The 20,127-nt window shown below is 38.3% G+C and overlaps 1 protein-coding gene across 11 annotated transcripts in view; it reads right to left on the reverse strand.

Annotated features, from left to right (window-relative positions):
- Positions 1-20,127, reverse strand: part of GOLGA4 (golgin A4) — a 75,106-nt gene that overhangs the window by 43,752 nt on the left and 11,227 nt on the right. For 8 of the 11 annotated variants that reach the window (XM_039549396.1, XM_039549395.1, XM_039549394.1 and 5 more), the window contains exons 3-9: positions 13,820-13,918; positions 7,825-7,890; positions 6,372-6,686; positions 4,284-4,331; positions 3,859-3,915; positions 697-795; positions 31-169 (exon numbers count right to left, since the gene is read on the reverse strand). In XM_039549396.1, the coding sequence (XP_039405330.1) occupies positions 31-169; positions 697-795; positions 3,859-3,915; positions 4,284-4,331; positions 6,372-6,686; positions 7,825-7,890; positions 13,820-13,918 (823 nt within the window). The remainder of the gene's footprint in view (positions 1-30; positions 170-696; positions 796-3,858; positions 3,916-4,283; positions 4,332-6,371; positions 6,687-7,824; positions 7,891-13,819; positions 13,919-20,127) is intronic. The other 3 variants (XM_039549400.1, XM_039549402.1, XM_039549399.1) reach the window with 3 other exon arrangements.

Raw genomic sequence — 20,127 nt, forward strand, 5'->3', positions numbered from 1 at the left:
AAAGTCTTTTGAAAAAGCCACAATACCTACCATTGCTTCCTGGTTCCACAATATTTTCTGCACTGACTTCTTTTGTTAGACTTCGAACTTGTGGTTCTGACTGGACATTTTGATCAGGCAATTCAGTGCCTATCTGACCATTCTGTAATCTCTGTTTCAGCAACGACACCTAAACAAAATGTACTTTTTCTTAAAAAAATCAAAGGATTCTAAGCAGATAATTTTTTAATCTTCAAAACAAGAAAGAGTTAAATTAATTTTGATATTAGTAAGTAGAAAAAGAAAAAATCTGTCTGAAATTTTTTACTATTTCTTAAAAGTCAGAATTACACTTCCAATTAACAAAAATAGAATGACTATGGGTAGAGAAACGAAGAACAATTAAGCAAAACACATTAATTTTACAAAAGCAATTTTAGGTCAGACATCTAATGTTGATGTCTTCATAACAAAAACATCACAAAGGTATTTAAGCGCAAATCAGTCAATCACAGTTAACATGACTGAGATATTTACAAAGGTATCCTCTACCACAAAGACACATTTAATTTCTAGACAATCCTAAATTCACAAGAAGCTTTACGACTTCAGAGCAATTATAATAAAACATGGATATACATTATAGGAAATATATAGCAAAAGAGAAAAAGTAAGAAGAGCAGTTTTAAACAACATCTGCTGGGTAAATTATCTTACCTGAGTTTGCAGTACACTAATAAGTTGATCCTTTTCTTCTAAGGAAGCATCAAATTCCTCTTGGAGATGTTTCTTAGCTTGTTGATCCATCTGGAGCTCCTGATAATACAAACACACCTCAAATGAATACTGAAATGTGAACTCAAAAGACTTATCAAAGTATTATGAAACAATATCTAAAATATCTCTTTCATAGCTGTAGATATTGCCTAAATGCATCAGTAGGATCTACACAGTCTTATATTTCCTGAAGGAGGTTTCTTCTAGTTACTTCCTATACTTTTAAAGTTTAAACATTTAAATTTCTTTAAATAATTATAATTCAAATAGAAAATAAATGTACTTAAATTAATTCACATCTGTTTATTGAGAGAACCAGAACCACACACATATCACACATGCACTGCAAATATTTTCAAAAACTTTTTAATCTTTTTTATTTATATTTTTATTTCATTCATATAATCTTCCCAATGTTTTACCCTAGGGAGAGAATGTTTCCATGACTGTTACTCCGCAACGATCCCTTGTATAAAAGCAATCACCACCCACAAACATGGCAAAGACAGAGGATGATAGATAGAGAACAAAAGGATGAAAAAGCAAATGAGACAAAACAGAGCACTGGATGCTTCCTGCGCTGCTCTCCTTCAACTCTAAATCTTGATTTTATGCTCTCTCGCTGTCTATCCCTTACCTCCAACAGTGAATGACCTGCCACAGACGAGGCTGATACCAGCTTTGAACACCACAGCTGTATGAGCTGAGCCTGCCCAGTCATGCACAGACAGGACATTGAGGGAAAGCATCACTGTAAAAACCATTCCTTTCTTTCCAACTATACCCACTTCTTAACACTGCATTGCCTCATGTTCTCAGCAATTACTGATCACACTTCTGCCTTGTGCTTCTGAGCTTTAGAAGCAATTCCTTCCAAACAAAGCAAAGCAGGTCAGTGTGAGAACAAGTGTCAAATAGATTTATTGAAACCAACACAGAAATGGTCCTCTTTGGATCTCAAAGTCCCTTCTGATCATTTTCTGAGAAAGAGAACACTGAAGACTGCTTGAAGACTGGTTTTGAGGAATTACTCCAAATAGGAAAAAACCAAGTAAGCAAAACCACATTGTTTTCTAGGGACTATATCACGCTGTCAATTTAGCCTCAAAGGAAGATTAGTTTACTCTTACGTGGCCCTCTTTGAAGAAACCTGCCTGATTCAACATATTTATGGGGAAAATGGACTGTATGATGAAGAAAAGGATTTTTAAAATTAATTTTTGATAACAAATTACTACATCAATGAATGAACTACCTTGGACCATTTTAGCTTCCACAATGGAAACTTACCATTTTATTTGTAATTTTTCCTTCATTGCCTGTTTTACCTTATGCTGCAACACCTGGGCTTCCAAAGGATCAGAAAAACACTTTTTGAAGTGTATCAATTAATGAAAAAGAATTTCAGTGTTAGATTTGAAGGAATCTTTAAACCTACAAGATTGGTAAGAACGAAATTAAATTTTACACGAAATTTATATACACAAATGTATATAAATAAATCAGAAATATATGTATAACTTATCTACATATATGAACCACAAAGACTACGACAGAAGTGAAAAATAAAATGCACATGTCCAACCCTTTGTCATATGCCAAAGATTTAACTCTGTTCCACATATGCCTTCCTGACTTTAACGAGTAGCAATAAACTGGAAAACTAATCCTACAGGAGCATGCAGATATGGACCTAACACAGAATGAGCTTTTTCATTTGACATTGTAGTGACCTGGAAAAGACATAACATTGGCAAGCCACTTCTGACAGTAACGCTGTGGTTTTTTCCCTCCTATGCACTGACAGTTTAGCTTAGGACATGGTGACAGCCCAGGCACAGGCTACAGAACGGATGAGCACGGTATGCCCAGCACTGACCCACTGTTCTCAGCTGCTGGGGCAGAAGCAGCACAGATGTGAACCAAAATGCTAACCCAGTCACACACACAATTCACAGCCTGCTTACCTGAATTACTCCCTGGATTGCTGAAGAGTACCCAGCGATTTGCCAGTGAACTCCTTTGAAATGACTGCCTTCCTGACTAGTCACAGGGATAGCTCCTTGTGGGTGAACTTGAGCCTTGAGTACACATATGGCCAGATGCTCACAGTCACCATCCCTCATTATGAAGGGGACAGGTCCTGGTCCCTGTCTGTGGGCAAAACACCCAACTGCCTGGAGTGAGTCTGCCTTCAGTAAAAAAAAACCTCATGGTGGGACCTCACCATGGCCTAATGGCTCCTGCAACCTCCATGCCAATGCTGCTGCTCGACACGGCACACACCAGAAGCAGGTATGCAGTCATAGACAAAGCCTGTGACTTTGGGCTGAATGGTACCCAGCTCTCCAGCAAGGTAAGAGCACACACAGAGAACGTTGCATGCCCATCTCCAAACCTGGTGCTGCACTGGTTCCTGAGGCAATAAAATGGTTTCAGCTTCACACTGTGCTTCACCAGGGTTTGACAATATGGCTTTTTTGAACTTGCCTTTTTAATCTGTTCTGCCTGATCATATATACATGTTTTTTAAGTCCAATGTGTTTATTATCAATACCAAATACACTAGAACTTCTTTTAATTTCACTATAACCTAAGAAGGCAAGTCATAACACAACCTAACTGATTTTATGATTGAAACCAAACTATACCAAAATCCATAAAACAATGTAAGTATTACAACTGAGATAAAGATGAATATTTTTTAATAGTCATTGAAATCTTTACAAAAATGTGCCTATCACTTGTGTTTGCCTGAATTACTATTTGTCAGTAATGAAAGAGCAACAAATTGCAGAAGGACATCTATGGCTGGGCCCAACAATACTGCAAGAACCACACACACGTCTGCCTATTTCACAATGAACAAGAGAAGTAGTTCAGTTGGTGATGCACTGCTCTGTCTTAAGAGTATAGCAATAAGCCACTGAATGGGAAACAAGCCAGAGGAGTAACCCCATATAAACAAAACAAAAAGAAGCAGTAAAATACCCTGCTCTGTAATAGAAAGTATTTCATGAACAAAAAAGTCAAAAGCTAGGCAGAAAAAGATCCTATGTAGCTGTGATATAAAGTAAACATGCAATCAATAAAGGAAATTACCTCTCTCAGTTCTCCAATTCTGCGAAGTGCTTTATCCTGACTTTGACTCAGTATGCTCTTAAGAAAAAACGAAGAATAAAGATCAGGTATGTTACATGTAATTTTAAAATGGAAAATAAATTTGAAGAATTAACAGATAAAATGATTTGTTTCTCTTTTGTATTGTCATAAACTGCCAACTGTGGCTTGGCAATCTATCAATCTATCCCCTGAAGTCAGCTGATGCAAAAAAAAAAGGCTGGAGTACAATACTTCACAGTTATTTTGACAAAATAATTTTAGCTTAGCTTCCTTAGAAATCCCACCTAAGAAACCATCTTCTGTTACACACACACAATGCACTGAAAATTAAATCTGTATTGGCACTACACATTTTAAGATTCAAAAAACCATCCAGGTACGAGAGAATGAAAAGTAATGTTTACCTGCAGCTTCTTCTTTTCCCGCTGGATAACTTGATAGGCAGACACTAGCTAAAATACACAAATTGGATATAAAGATGACAATGCATCAGCATATAGCCATCAAACCTCCTTAGTTGTATCACTACCTGTATTTTCAAACTCTTTACTCCACTTGAGAATGCTCTTTTCACAGAAACATACTTAAATTTTCTTAATATTTCCATTTTCTAACTATAAAATATCTCTAATGTGTTAAAAAAATAAAAGCCTACATGACGAAACAGTGATGTTACTCAGCACTCATACAGAGTTTTCCCTTCCCTGAGAAGACAGACCACACACCATCCTTCAACACAAGGGATCAAAACCAAACAGTATCAGAAAGTTACATCCCAGACAACTACCCCACAGGGATGACCACTTGTAAAAGTACATATCCCAGAGAGATTAAGTAAAAGTAATTTTACAAAGAGGATGCATTAAAAAATACACTTCTAAATAACAAAAAAAGGTCTGTGTAATGTTCTCATCCCATGTGCTTTGCATATATCCAGCAAAGACAGATTGAAAATGGACAGTATTTCATTTCTCACTGTAAGCTGACAAAAGGACTTAACAAGTAACTGCACAACTTTGTTTACTTAAATATTTGGATACAACTGCCAAAGCTGAAGTAGCATAATGGCACTTGGAATTAGAACATTCTGTTTTCAAACTGATGAAAAATTTAAGAAAAACAAATCTCAACACCCAAAACAGAAATCAGCATGTCAAAATAGATCTTCAAATTCTTATTTAAAACAAATTAAAACAGTTTCAAAATTCAAAATTACTTTTAATTTCAAAGTCATATTTATTTTGCCCTTAAAAAAAACCGAAACTGCTATGGATGGCTTCCTTTACCATATTTTTGAGATGCTAACTTTGCATCCTACCTTAGGAGGGGAAAAAATATTTCTGCCTTAATTACTCATTATGTATTGAAACAAGTTTCTTCCAAGTTCCAGCAAAACAATTCTTTCAAATTGAACTGAAGAAACTCACAAAACCAGGGAAAAAAACCAAGCCTTTTTGACAGAGAAAGTTAGGAACTGCTGGACAGATTACACTAATTAAAAAACTCCAAACAACCAAGAAGGCACTAAAACATACCCACAAACTGAAGAATTTTCATTTTAGCAACTACTATTTACATAAACTTTCAAAAAATACTTATTACATTAGCTGCAAGTGAAGGAAAAATTACTGTGAAACAACTGCTGTTTCAGCCATATTCTGAATACTGCAGTCACTGTAGCATATTTTAGATTCCAGGGATTTCGACACTAGTAGACAAAAGTCTGCACAGGAATTTTTGTATTTGAGGGCAGCAAACATTAAAAGAACTGTAAAAAACAGTGCAAACATCCAGTTTTAAATACAACACCCTCACACTTCAAAAAACAATTAAAAAATCAAACAAAACCTCCAAACTAGTTGAAAAACCCAATACCAACACAACCCCATCAGTTAGACAGCTTTACTTTCCCCAGTAATTTGAAAACTGAGTAGTGAAACTACTTATATAATTTGTTTTCACTAAAACACCAAAAAAAAAAAAAAAAAAAGGTGTTTGAATTGATTCCTCCCAGGGAATATCTGGAAATTATGAAGAATATAACTTATTTCTTGAAAACAAAATGCTTGCCTATTGCACATGGATAGAATATACACTGTGCATTTCAAGAACAAGTTTCAGAAAAAAAGTAAATTTGCTGTCATGGGAGTACAAGTCATGCTCACCTCTGTAGCAAACTCCACCCCCCGCTAGATGCTTTCAGTTGAAATCTTAATAGTCCTGCTCTGTGTGAATAACCATTAATTACCTCTATTGCTGACATCAGAAAATTATTTACAAACAAGAGAAGGATTTACATGTTTTATTACCAGAAAAACATTTGACTTATCTAGGTCAAAAATAACTAGACTTAGAACAATTTAACTTCTGTGTTAGTTGTAAGTTGAAACATTTGCTCCAAATAGGAAAACAAAAGATTGTCCACTGCTGCAGTATCTATTAGCCTAATCTCTTTCCCCTTTCTGCCAAGCTAAACCAGTCACATTGCCTACCTCTGAGTATTTTCCCCTATAGTTGCCCAAACTGCGCTCCATTCTACGCAGACGCTGCAGCAACTGCTCTTTGCTGAAGCTGTCCATATTTCCCAGAGGCTCTTCTGTTTCACTTTCAATGTCAGAAGGTGAATCAAAGGTGGGACTGAGGGCTTCCAAGTCTAGTCGATTCAGTGAGTCTCTTGAAGAACTTCGTACTAGGGACTCCTTAGAAGAAGAGCGAAATAGGGTCTCTTTTACTGGGCTTCGAAACAAAGACTCCATGGAGGGTACTCGAAGCTGAAGCTTCTGGGCAAAAGACTGACTGTCACTTTGCTGCAAAAATTCAAAGCAAGGAATTATTTCTGCACTGCTTTTAGGCAGACAGACACACTAAAGTCCAGAAAAGAGACCTGACCTGTGCAAATAAATTACTGTTGCCTAACATACACATGACAGCAAACAGCTGCCATTTCCTTAAAAGATCATGTCCTTGTGCAGAAAAATCATGCATGCAACTACCAGATGTGCACAATTTCAGATAGCAACTAAATCTAATAAACTACAGCTCTGATTTAAACTTTTAGAAGAATGCATTTCTGTGTAATCCCCCTAAAAAGTGAAGAATGTGTAACTAATATAAATGGTTATTTACTTTTGTCTTAAACTTGAAAAAGATAACTGACTTCATTTCTTGATGTATTAAAGAGAAGACTACATTTATCTTAAAGACACAGATACTTTCCTACGCTGAAGAAAAGAAATTGATTGCAGAAGTTATTATTGTATGATCGTTAGTTCTAGCAAGCCATCTTGAACAGTCCTTTTCTTATTTTAAATGGCTTATGATTTTTACATAAAACAAAATTATTGATTTATGCAGCTACAGTACTGACTTCATTCTATACCAGAAGATTCTGCACTGTGGTAACCTATACAGCTGGTGCTACAAAAGTGATGTAAAAGCATTACTACACAATGTTGCCCCTACAATCAAATATTGGGAGGCATGTGCCAGGAGCCATTGCTAATCCCATTTCAGCAAGCTAAATGTTTCCCTGACAAATATTAAAAAATGACCTACATCTTTGTCACTAGTGACACTATTTTTAGCCTATCAGTTCTTTTCCTTCAACTAGAAGGTAGCTTTCCAGACATGCAATAGGCCCTCTACTTTTGAAAGTGAGTTTAATGCTCTGTATCCCGTGATGGGTGTGCAACAAGATGCATCTCAATGCTGGCACTCTGCTAACCTGCCCTTACCAAAAAAAAAAAAAAAGCTCCACACATCAGTGACAATACTTAATAGCAGCTGATGGCATTACACACAAAGAAAATATCCGAGCATCCTGACAGGCAAGTACTTATCATCCCTACTTCAGCATGAAGATATATACTGGGCACTCAAGCCAATGTAACACAAAGACAGCACAGTAGGGAAGGAGGAAACAAACTCCCCATGCCCTCCACATACCTGTGGAGAGACAGGTTCACTTCCATTGTTTTCTGTGGCTCCAGGAAGTGGTTGTTTAGTTAAGTTCTATAGGAGGTAAAAACAACCGTTAGAAGAAACAGACTACAAGGACTGTAATTCACTGATTCCTAGAAACAGCATCCATGCTTTTTTCTTTGCCTGTGTTTTTAGTACTTTCTTTAGAAAGCTTATTAAGATATCTTCATGCAAACAAGCTAGTTTGTTAAATTCAGAACAGACTGCTGCAATATGCAGAACTACAAAGCAGCTATGTGTGCATGGATTAGTACGAGACATCTGCAAATACTGACATCTCCAATTAAGTAACTCACAATAATTATTTATATAACATTTACAGACAAATCAAAGAAACAACAAAAAGACAAAATTTTAGCAGGAAAAATCTAATTGATGACTGGTATTTACAGCCAATATCAGTAAGAGTTGGCTGTAATACCATCTTTCTGTTTCAGTGTACTGGGGGGGCAGAAACTAACTGGAAAAGAAGTGCTTCTAACAAACTGTTTAAAACTCCAAACAAGCATGGGAAGAAAATCAGACTTTCAGAAAATACATCCTACACAAAACTTCTGCATTCCCAAAGGAAAACAAAACACACATACATTTTAAAAAATCTCACCCAAAACAACAAAACCAACACAACAAAAAACAATAGTCTTGAGTCGGTTGGTTTGTTTGTTTTGGGGTTTTTTTTTTTATTGGTTTGGGGTTCTTTTTACAGAGTTTGGACATTTCTGTTCCTAGCCAGTCTATCCTCCTTTTTCTTTGCTCTGTGTTCAGGTGTTTGCTAACCCAGTCCTAATTTTCAAGAAAGATGACCCTGGAAACTACAGGTCTCTTAGTCTAATTTCATTGACTGGTAAAATTATGGAGAAGATTTTTCTGGGAGTTATCGAAAAACAACTGCAAGACAATGCAATCACTGGTCACAGCCAGTATGGGCTCATGAGGGGATGCTCCTGCTTGCCAAATCTGATTTCCTTTTATGACAAGGTTACCCACGGAGCTGACCAAGGGAAGCCACTTGTAACCTTTTAGGATCTCAGTAAAGCTTTTGATACTGTTTCTCACAGGATCCTTCTGGACGAAATGTCCAGCATACAGCTGGATAAATACAGCATGCAGTGCATGAGCAGCTGGCTCATGGGTCGGGCTTAAAGGGTTACAGTGAATGGAATGGCATGAGACTGGAGACCTGTCACTAGTGGGGTTCCACAGGCTGAGTTCCATCCTCACCCCTGTGCTCTTCAACATCTTCATAAATGACTTGAATGCAGGACTTGAAGGTACACTAAGTTTGACAATGATACTAAATTGAGAGGAGGTGTTTACTCCCTTGAAGGGAGAGAGGCCCTGGAAGAGGGGCCTCAGCAAATTAGAGAGCTGAGTAATCAGCAACCACATGAAGTTTAACAAAGACAAGTGCCAGATTCTGCACTTGGGATGGGACAACCCCGGATGTACAGACAGACAGACTGGGGAACAAGATGCTGGAGAGCAGCACCACAGAAAGGGACCTGGGGGTCCTGGCTGACAAAAAGTTCAATGTGAGTCAGCAGTGCCTGCACAGCCAGGAGGGCCAACCATGTCCTGGGTGCATCAGGTGCATCAGCAGCCAGGCAAGGGAGGGGCTTGTCCCGCTCTGCTCTGCACTGGTGCAGCCTTATCTCGAGTGCTGTGCGCAGTTTGGGTACCACAATAGAAGAAAGATACAAAGCTATCAGAGAGCATCCAAAGGAGGGCTACAAAGATGATGAAGGGCCTTGAGGGGAAGCTGTACAAGGAGCAGCTGAAGTCATTTGGCTTGCTCAGCCTGGAGAAGACTGACGAGAGACCTCATAACAGTTTACAATTTCCTGATGAGGGGATATGGAGGGGTAGGAGCTGTGGTGACCAGTGCCAGGACCCAAGGGAACAGCATGAAGCTCTGTCAGGGAAGATTAAGTATCTAAGATATTAGAGTAAGGTTCTTCATCCAGAGGGTGGTTGTGCACTGGAACAGGCTCCCCAGATAACTGGTCACAGCACCAAGCCTGTCTGAGTTCAAGAAGTGATTGTATAACACTCTCAGGAACATAGTGTATTCTTTGGGCTGTGCTGTGCAGGGCCAGGAGATGGACTTGGGTCAATCTTGTGGGTCCCTTCCAACTCAGGATAGTCTATGATTTTAACTTACACAAATCCAGATGGCTTTTTGCTGTATAAATCCAGTCCAACTGAATTAGCAGAATATGCTAGAAACCATCTTGGACATGGATTTTTTCAAGAAAAGTGAAACACTGAGGCATGTCAAACAAAATATTAGTATATTCACCTAAGAGCAGTGTAACTCTTAACTTTTAATCAAGCTGTACCCTGACAGTTATATGAAAGCTGCAAAATCTAAAGTGTACCTAGAACTGAAATCTCAGTCATAATCACCCTTGTATATACATCTCCTACATGATCACACTCACAGCTTCTACTCTGGATATCCAGATAGGCATATCTGAACATTAATGTGGCAGAGAAATGATTCACTGTAAAAGGGCTTCAAAAATGTCTGACACGGAGCATACTTGAGGTAGTACAGAAAAACCACAGAACAAAGAGAAATCCAGATAGTTAAGGAAACCAGAGAAATGAGCAATTACCCATACACAGACAAGAAAAAAATGAGCAATAACCAGCCATACAAGAAGTCTGGATTTGGAAACTGTGCTTCACCCGGCTTGAACAAAATCTGCATTCTGCTTCAGAACACTATCCTGTGGCAGTGGATTTATTCCTAGTGGATTAACAGTTTTTACAGGTTTTAAAATGAAGCACTTCTACATTGAATTCTTGGCTCCATTACCTGTTCTTGGTTTTTTTTCCTAACAGGAAAAATTAATTATAAGATAATCCAAATAAAAAATTATCATCTGCTTTATAATTTACAAAGCATCTGCTGTGCTACTATAGGACTCACAAGAGAGGAAGACGAATACTTTACTAAGACTTCACAAAAAGAGTGATTGGGCATTAGACTGGGTTACCCAGTGAGAAGTGGAGCCACTATCCCTGGAGGTGTTTAAGAAGAGACTGGACATGGCACTTAGTGCCATGGTCTAGTTGGCAAGGTGGTGTTAAGTCATAGGTTGGACTCGATGATCTCAAAGATCTTTTCCAAACAACTTAATTCTGTGATTCTGTGACTTACAAACTAACCACACACACTTCTCTCAAAAATCTTGCATTCTGATACACATAAAAAAGAAGTAAAGCAAACTAGGGTGGGTTTGTGCATGTAATTAATAAGTATAATTTAATATTTAACATCTATTTTAAAACACAAGATTAAGTAGATTTATTAAATTTAGTAAGGTTTTTATGAATATAAAACCCATGGCTGCTGTTCCTTTCTGTGAAGATGCTTAAAAAGCTGCAATTTAAGGACCTACAAAGATCCTTAAAAATGTAATTTCAAAACTAAACTAGTGCTGCTACTTCGAAAAGTTTCCTACTTATTATGCAGGTATCTTTGTATACAATCTATGGGAACAAAAGAATAACCTATATTTGGGGTTAGACTTTCTATTGGTATAAATAATAAAAGAGATAAACTAGTAATCTTTTATATAAAAAATGGACCACCATAGGTATCTGGCTGCTGCAAGCCTATGTCACTGTGCTCTAGGGCAAAGGATTGTATTTGGGTATCCACACGCTGAATGGTAAGCATGAATGGAAGTTGCTATATATAAGTATAGATCCAAGAGGCTTTGAAAAGTTTAAAAGCCCTAGCCTTCCATAAGCCTGAAGAAAGCTCTCAGCAAAATTAGACTCACAGAGCACAAGCAGCCATTTTGAAAGTCTTAAAACCAGCAGTTACATCAGGGTTTTTGGAGACCAATGGAAGTTTTTCCTCCACAAACTCATAGAACATAACATCCATATCTCTATCCAAAGACAGCTATATTTACAAGCTCTAATAAAAATGTTGCTTTTTATTATGAAGGTGTGTAAATCAGAGCTCAGTTTCAACTGGAGCACATTAGGGTGTTCCAGTAACATTTGTGCCACCTTACTTCCCTATTTCTGAAATGCAAAATCATACTTATTTCTCAAAGGTATAAATAGATGAGCAAGCCTGACAAGTGAAAGCTTAAATGTCTGTATTTAAAAACATTTTACTGCTTTTAATAATAATACTTTCTCAAGTATTCCTAAACTGAGTAATTATGGAGGGAGAAAAGGAGAGCTTAATGCATGTTTTCTTCCCTTATTTTCCTTTAATTTTTTCCTTACAAAAAACCCCACTGTGTCCAAGAATATTTTGAACTCTTTCTTCATGCAACAAAACCTAAGCAGTTTATACTAACTTCATCTAAGTCAAAAAAATCCACCATTACAGTCACTTCTCTATGCCATTTACTCTCAGATTACATATACAGTTAAAATACTGGTTTGTTTTAGCAGAATTAGTATGTATTTGTGTGTGTTGGCGAAACTTTCCTCTCCTGTACTTTTTGTGTACCTAGGTTTTCTAAACATATATCATGTGGGTGTTTCTTTAATATATGTATTTTTTAAATCAGTCATCCTATTCTCCATAAACTTTCCTGTCATTGTTTTCTCCCTCTCCCAATTCTTATTGTGCTCTATAATTTTCAGAAAGTTCCAAGAACAAAATGAGTTTTACAGGTAACATATTAATACACACTGGTAACACATTACCAATAATTGTTACATTGTAATTAGTTGCATGTATGCAGTCTTGTATATAAATACGCAAGCCAGTAAATATGCCGCTAAAGTACATATTAAAGATCACATAAAGACAACATTTGAGCATTCACACAAACAGGTTATTTGAAATGAATTTTTTGAGGTAATTCTGTTGTGTAGTGAAAACTAAAAAAGCTTAATTAAATTTGCAGTGACTCTTTAAGTAGCGATTGCTGGACCTGGAATATGGTCAGAAGACACTTTCCAGGGACCACCATTCTAATCACTGTTTCTGTCCAATCCTGCTTAGCCTGAGAGAGACAAGTCCAATGCAACATGGTGTGCTGTGCTATGTCCTGCTTATTAAATTTCAACCCTGTTATAACTTTCAGTGACTGGTCATTTTAAACCATGAGCAGGAAAAGAGCACTTACTAAACAAGAAAAGCAAAGTAATCACAAAGTACCAGGATGAGCTGGGATTCTAAAAAATAGTGTGCTTTGAATCACTATGGACTCAGGAATGCCATGTCTCTGAAGCATGTGAAAAATGCCATTCCAGTCCTGTGCCAATAATAAGAATACAGCTTTGTATGTGCCTATATCAGGAAGCAGAAGTCTGACTTCCTCCCTATACTTGATTCTTTTTCTTCAATTCTTGCCTCTTCTCACCGAGCTTTCCCACTTATATATGGTGAAGACAACATTTCCAGGCAAAGAAACATATATTTAAAGCAAAATCTAATTATTAAAAAAAAAAGACTATTCATCCTCACAATGGTAACTGCTAGGTTACCAACTAAACATAGATTAACTTCTGTCTCTATGTGAAATAATTATTTCCTGCTACCATTAGTCGTAAATGACATGCTACATTTCACTGTACACAGCAAAAAGCATGTAAGTTTTACACATAACCAATCCCAATGTTAATTCTATCCATTTGTCTTGAAATACATACAGACATACACAAATACGAAGAGGAAATTTCTATGCAACAAACATACAAACTTGTGCAACAGTTATTTAAATTTGTGTAGAGTATTGTTACCTGTATAAGAGAAAATACGTTAATTTTTTAATGTTACAGTAAATTCACATCATACAGCATACCAGCCAGGAGCTACCAGGTACTAACTCTGTGGAATTTAGTGCAGGGTTAGCAACAAGGTAGTTAAGACAGAGGTCTTTGTGAGAACAAGCCACAAGCAACTAAGTTCGCCTTCTAGTACATTACTCTCCTCCACCTGCTAAAGGCATCACTAGGAGGGGTGGGGAGGACTCACCACACCGTCACTCTGTGGCTTAGGTTGTTTGGTGGGATCCAAAGCAAAGATAGTATACTCAGAGAGAAAAGCAGGTTCTGCTATCATCCCCGCTAACAGCTGTCATTCCATGCAAAAAGGAGGAAAATGAAAATAAATCAAGCAATAAAGAACATTGCAAAATTTTACTCAATTTTTCCATGCTATTAAAAATGTAATAAAACAATACAGCAGTTTATGAGACAACAGATATTGATAAAGGGAAGACATAACCAGAAAATATGCACTAGATCATTTCAGAACAGCCAAAGTACAGTTTTGATCATTTAGAAATAAACAAGCAAGCTATTTAAAAGACAGATCCTAGTTTAGCCCAAGATAAAAACTATGTTTCAGGCATTGATACTGTAATTTTTTTAAAGCTTCTGTGGATAAGCTGCCTTCATACGCCACTGAGCCCTATTTGCTCTCAGGTATCCATGAACAACTTATTATTCTAAAAATTCTATCAGTATTTCAGTTATACACAATATAAAATGTTTGCTTTTGACTGCTTATCATCTAGTGCTCTTATACACTAGAATTCTGTCTACATTTTAAAAAATTCCTTACAATTTTTTTTAAACTACTAGCAGACTATTTTGTAAAAATACCATGAGTTGAATTATCAAGTCAGTATCTAAGAAGAGATAGAAATTCCTAGAGGTGAAAACATGAAGTGAAGAGACTGGAATTTGAATTCAAATTGGATATATATATGTAATGCAATGCAATCTAATGCATTTAGGATGCTGTAACTGAGTTGAGAAAAATATTCTTCTCATGCTCATACTGACATACAGAAGTTCAAGGTTTAACTTCCTTACAGCTTGAGATTTCAGACTCAACTGCTGACTGAACCAAAACACTAAATAAAACAAAATTATTCTGAAATAATGAGACAAACCCCTCTATCAAGTTACTAAACAGTACTTTTAGTAATCAAATAGTAATATAAGTTAGGAGTTAAATTTACTTTTTTTTGTGACGATTACATTGACTCCAGTGCTGTAGCAGATTAATTACATAAATTCAAATTAAGATAGAATAATATTTTCATGGGTTAGATCTGAAAGGCTACACGACTTTCAATTTATGTTCACAAAACCCTTTCAAAAACGTAAGAAGAGGTAAATGTTCAGTGACAGCCATATACAATAAACAGCCTCAAATTTGCCAATAACTAGTTATGTCCAACAAACTCAACTGAAACTTCTCACTTTTAAGTTACTACAAAGATGAGCTGCTAATAAAAAAGATGGTCACATTCTTCATGCTCTCAATCTTCTTCACTCCCCTGGGGCCTCAACACACTTGCCCTGTGCATTCACTGTGGTAGCAAGCACACACTGAGTTTGTTGTCCTCTCTCAGCCTGTTAGAAGTATAATTCTTAAGAGTAAGCTGTGCTAAAGCTCCTGATATATATATATATATATATATATATATATGTGTGTGTGTAAATATGTACATATATATATATGTACCTGTGTGTGTATATATATATATATGTACATATATATATGCACACATGTGTGGGTATTTTTTTTTTCAGGTGAAGAAGACTTAAGTTTTTTCCTCCTCTGAGCTTTCAGACAAGACAAAAATAAGGAAACTGACAAGTGATAATTCCAGAAAATCTTCAAGTGTTGATGGTCGTAAAAGCTCTTGCTCCTCTTGAAAGGGCATATGCCAATAAGAGAAAAGACATATACTAGGTATACACAAGTGTATAAACATACAGCAGCAATACTACAAGCAAGCCTGATTGTCTCATGAATTAGAAGCATGCAAATTCACAAATAAAATTATGATATTTTTTAGGATAAAAATTACTTTGCACGTTTGGAGAAGACCAAACATGCAAAGGTTAAGAAGATGAAACAGTTTGCAAAGCACTGATAAATGGATTACATAAATATTATTAACCAAAAGATTATGAACATTTTCAACATGTAACATATATTATCTTCAGCTTAGTTAAATCACTTCTAACATGACCATCAAGAACTTCACGAATCACAGACAATTCAAATTATCTCTTCACAGTAACAGCCTGCTAGTGCTCAAAAGATTAAGTTGTGACATTTCACCATAGCATTACTCTGCCTAATCCTAATCGCATTATTTAGTACCCTAAAAGCCTGCATTAAGAAGAATTTCTATTTGATCTCTAACAAGTTCATCCCCCACAAAAAAGATGGTCTGTCAGTTTGTTCAGCATCTATGAACTGTTACATTTTCAGTCATCCCTGGAAATCCATGACCGTGTTAGTGCAGCCAAGTTCAGGAGGCTCAGACATAAATCTCAAATCCATTCTTTCATAAAACGTTCATTATAAAACCCAAAACATACAGGTAAGATGACAAAGAACTTTAAGCAATGGCACAAGTTCATTTTTAAAAATTCACTCAAACTATCTGGTAGACTGATAGGGATATGCAACCCTGTTTTAACAGGGTAAGAAGATCCAAAGCATCCACTGCCTAAAATATGCCAATCCATATTACAGTTATGATTTTGAGAAAAAGGAAATTGATGCAGTACTGCTTGAGTTTGCAGACATACAACTCCAGGGTCTCCATTGTAACTAAAAGTTTACACAAAAGAGTAGAATGCAATTTAAAATTCTGTTTTGTTTCCCTGATGTTGATCAGATGCAAGAACATTTCTAAATCATCTCAGCTTTGCCCTACTCTTTCTTGAGTAAAGGCAAGCACAGAAGGGAAGGAGCCTTCCTTTCCTCAGTTTTCAACAAAAAGACAGATTGTCCTCAAGACAATTGGCCTCCTGAGCTAGTAGACAGACAGAGAATAGACCCCCTGCAAATCCAGAAGGAAGCAGTTAGTGACCTGCTGAGCCACTTAAAATGCTCACAAGGCTGTGGGAGCAGATGGGATCCATCGTAGGGTGCTGAGGGAGCTGGCAGAAGAGATCATGAAGACACTCTCCCTCACTTATAATCAGTCTTGGCTAACTGGGGAGGTCCCAGATGACTGGAAACTGACCATTGTAATGCCCATACATCAGAAGGACCAAAACAAGGATCCGGGAAACTACAGGCCTGTCAGCCTGACCTCAGTGCCCAGCAACATTATGAACAGATCATCTTGAGTGTGATCACACAGCACCTACAGAACAGCCTAGGGATCAGACCCAGCCAGCATGGATTTAGGAGAGGCAGGTCCTGCCTAACCAACCTGATCTCCTTTTATGACCAGGTGACCTGCCTGGTACATGAGGGGAAGGCTGTGGATGTTGTCTACCTGGACTTCAGCAAAGCCTTTGACACCATCTCCCACAGTATAATCCTGGAAAAGCTGGCAGCCCGTGGCTTGGACAGGTGCACATTTTTCTGGGTTAAGAACTGGTTGGATGGCCGGGCCCAGACAGTGGTGGTGAATGGTGCTGCCTCCAGTTGGTGGCCAGTCACTAGTGGGGTCTCCCAGGGATCTGTGTCAGGCCCAGTCCTGTTTAAAATCGTTATCACTGATCTGGATGAAGGGATCAAGCCTACCATTAGCATATTTGAAGATAACACCAAGTTGGGTGTGAATGTCAGTCTGCTGGAGGGTAGGAGAGCTCTGCAGAGGGACCGGGACAGGCTGGATCCATGGGCTGAATCCAATGATATGAGGTTTAACAGACCAAGTGCCGGGTCCTGCACTTCGGTCACAACAATCCCCTGCAGCACTACAGGCTGGGGACAGAGTGGCTGGACAGTGGCCAGGCAGAAAGGGGATGCTGACTGATGGCAGACTGACCATGAGCCAGCAGTGTGCCCTGGTGGCTAAGAAGGTCAAAGGCATCCTGGCCTGGATCGGGAATAGTGTGGCCAGCAGGACCAGGGAAGTGATTCTTCCCCTGTACTCAGCACTGGTGAGGCCAGACCTTGAGTACAGTGTCCAGTTCTGGGCCCCTCAATTTAGGAAGGAAGTTGAGATGCTGGAGCATGTCCAGAGAAGGGCAACAAGGCTGGTGAAGGGTATGGAACACAACTCCTATGAGGAGTGGCTGAGGGAGCTGGGGTTGTATAGCCTGGAGAAAAGGAGGCACAGGGGAGACCTTTTCACTCTCTACAACTGCCTGAAAGGAGGTTGTAGCCATGTGGGGGTCTGTCTCTTCTCCCAGGAAACGAGTGACAGTCTTAAGCTGCACCAGAGGAAGTTTAGGTTTAGGAGGTTTAGGAGGACATTAGGAAGAAGTTCTTCACAGAAGGAGTGATTGGGCATTGGAATGGTTTGGCCAGGGAGGTGTTGGAGTCACTGTTCCTGGAGGTGCTTACGAAAACACTGGATGTGGCACTTAGTGCCATGGTCTAATTGATAAGGTGGTGTTAGGTCACAGGTTGAACTTGATGATCTAAAAGGTCTTATCCAACCCGCTTAATTCTGTGATTCTGTGAGCCAACCCTACAAATAAAGAAGGGCAGAACAATACTGCGGCAAAACAGTGATCACTCTATCAATATGAAATTTCAAAATATTTCCTCTTCAGTAGCCAAGATGAGAGATTCACACTTCAAATAGTTATGAAAGACAGAATATATTCAGTCATGGTCCAAGAGTGGTATTTCTTTAACACATTTAGAACTGGTTGCATTTGCCCATTAGTGAGTTCATCCTCCACTCTCCAATGTTAAGTGACCAATAATGAAAATATTTAAAGATTTGCTTACAGTATTATTACTCTGACAGCTCATAACCTGCTACATATTTAGTTAAATTACAGGCAGAGCTCTCTAGTGAGTCCTGTAATTACACTATTTAATGCTTTCCAATATTTACATGTGTTTTTATCTGCATTTTTCATTTTTTTTTCCTACCATCTATTCAGTATGACTTTAAGAACAAACTGTCTAGTTAACTCAGGGGCAGGGGTGTTAGGGAAAGGGGTATTAAAAATCGCTAAAAAATTATTCACCTCTGCCTGTAAACAGACAAGAAACAGGCTGCTAGTCAGACAAAATTAAGTAGTATTACCACAAAAGATTCTTGTGCTTCAAGATTTGTCCTAAAACCCACTCTGAATTATCTTGACAGCTTCAGGAACATTAAAGACATCTGGTGCTACACTGTCTAATGTATCACTAGCATCACATCAGCACTAAGCTGGTACTGTGATCAAAAAAACTAGACAAGCAGAGAATCAACTGAGATGAAGCATACCGTAAACAGAACATAGAAAGATAAAAGTCATTCTTTACCCTTCTCTAATCCTAAGAAAGCCATCATATCACACTTGAAGCTTGCGATAGAAATCCTACTAAGATCTTCCAACATTTTGTTTCAAACATACTCTGGAAGGAGTGGCTGATACACCTGAAGGCTGTGCTGCCATTTAGCAGGACGTTTAGCTGGAGAATTGGGCACAGAGAAACCTAATGAAGTTCAACAAGGGGACTGCACCTGGAAAAGAATAATCCCAAGTATGAGTACAGGTTGGGGGCTGATCTACTAGAGAGCAGCACTGCAGAGAAGCACCTTGGAGTCTCGGTGGAGTCTCAAGTTGACTACGAGCCAGCAGTGCCCTAGCAGCTAGGAGAGCCAGTGGTATCCTGGGGTATATGAGGAAGATTGTTCCCAGCAGGTTGAGGGAGGTGATCCTCCCCCTCTACTCAGCCCTAATAAGACAACATTGGAGTGCTGTATCGAGTTCTGCGCTCCTCAGTACAATGAAGATAAGGAAGTACAGGAGAGGATCCAGCAGAGGGCCACAAAGATAAGTAGGGGTCTGGAACATCTTTCTCACAAGGAAAGACTGCAGGAGCTGGGCCTGTTTTAGTCTAAAGAAGAGAAGACAGAGAAGGGATCTAATCAATCCATACAAATACCTCAAAGAAGGTTGTCAAGAGGATGGTACCAGACTTTTCAGTGGTGCCCAGCAACAGGACAAGGAGTAATGGCCATAAACTAAACCACAGGAAGTTCCACCACAACATGAGGAAGAACTTCTTTATACTTAGGGTAGCAGAACACTGAAACAGGCTGCCTAGGGAGGTCATAGAGTGTCCATCTCTGGAGACATTCAAAACCTACCTGGACACATTCCTTTCCTGTGTAACCTGCTCAAGGTGACCCTGCCTTGGCAGAGTTGGACTACATGACCTCCAGAGGTTCCTTCCCATCGTACCAATTCTGTGATACTCCAGAGCAAATCATCTCCCTAGCCCATACTGACCTTAATCTCAAGCACTGAATTTATAGGCTGAAGGCTGTTGAGGACTACAACTGGTACAAGTATCTCAGTGTACAGTTGCACTGCAAGCTACAGGTTGTGGCCTGGGTGGGG

The sequence above is a fragment of the Corvus cornix genome, chromosome 2, assembly GCF_000738735.6.
Source record: "Corvus cornix cornix isolate S_Up_H32 chromosome 2, ASM73873v5, whole genome shotgun sequence".
NCBI lineage: Eukaryota > Metazoa > Chordata > Aves > Passeriformes > Corvidae > Corvus > Corvus cornix.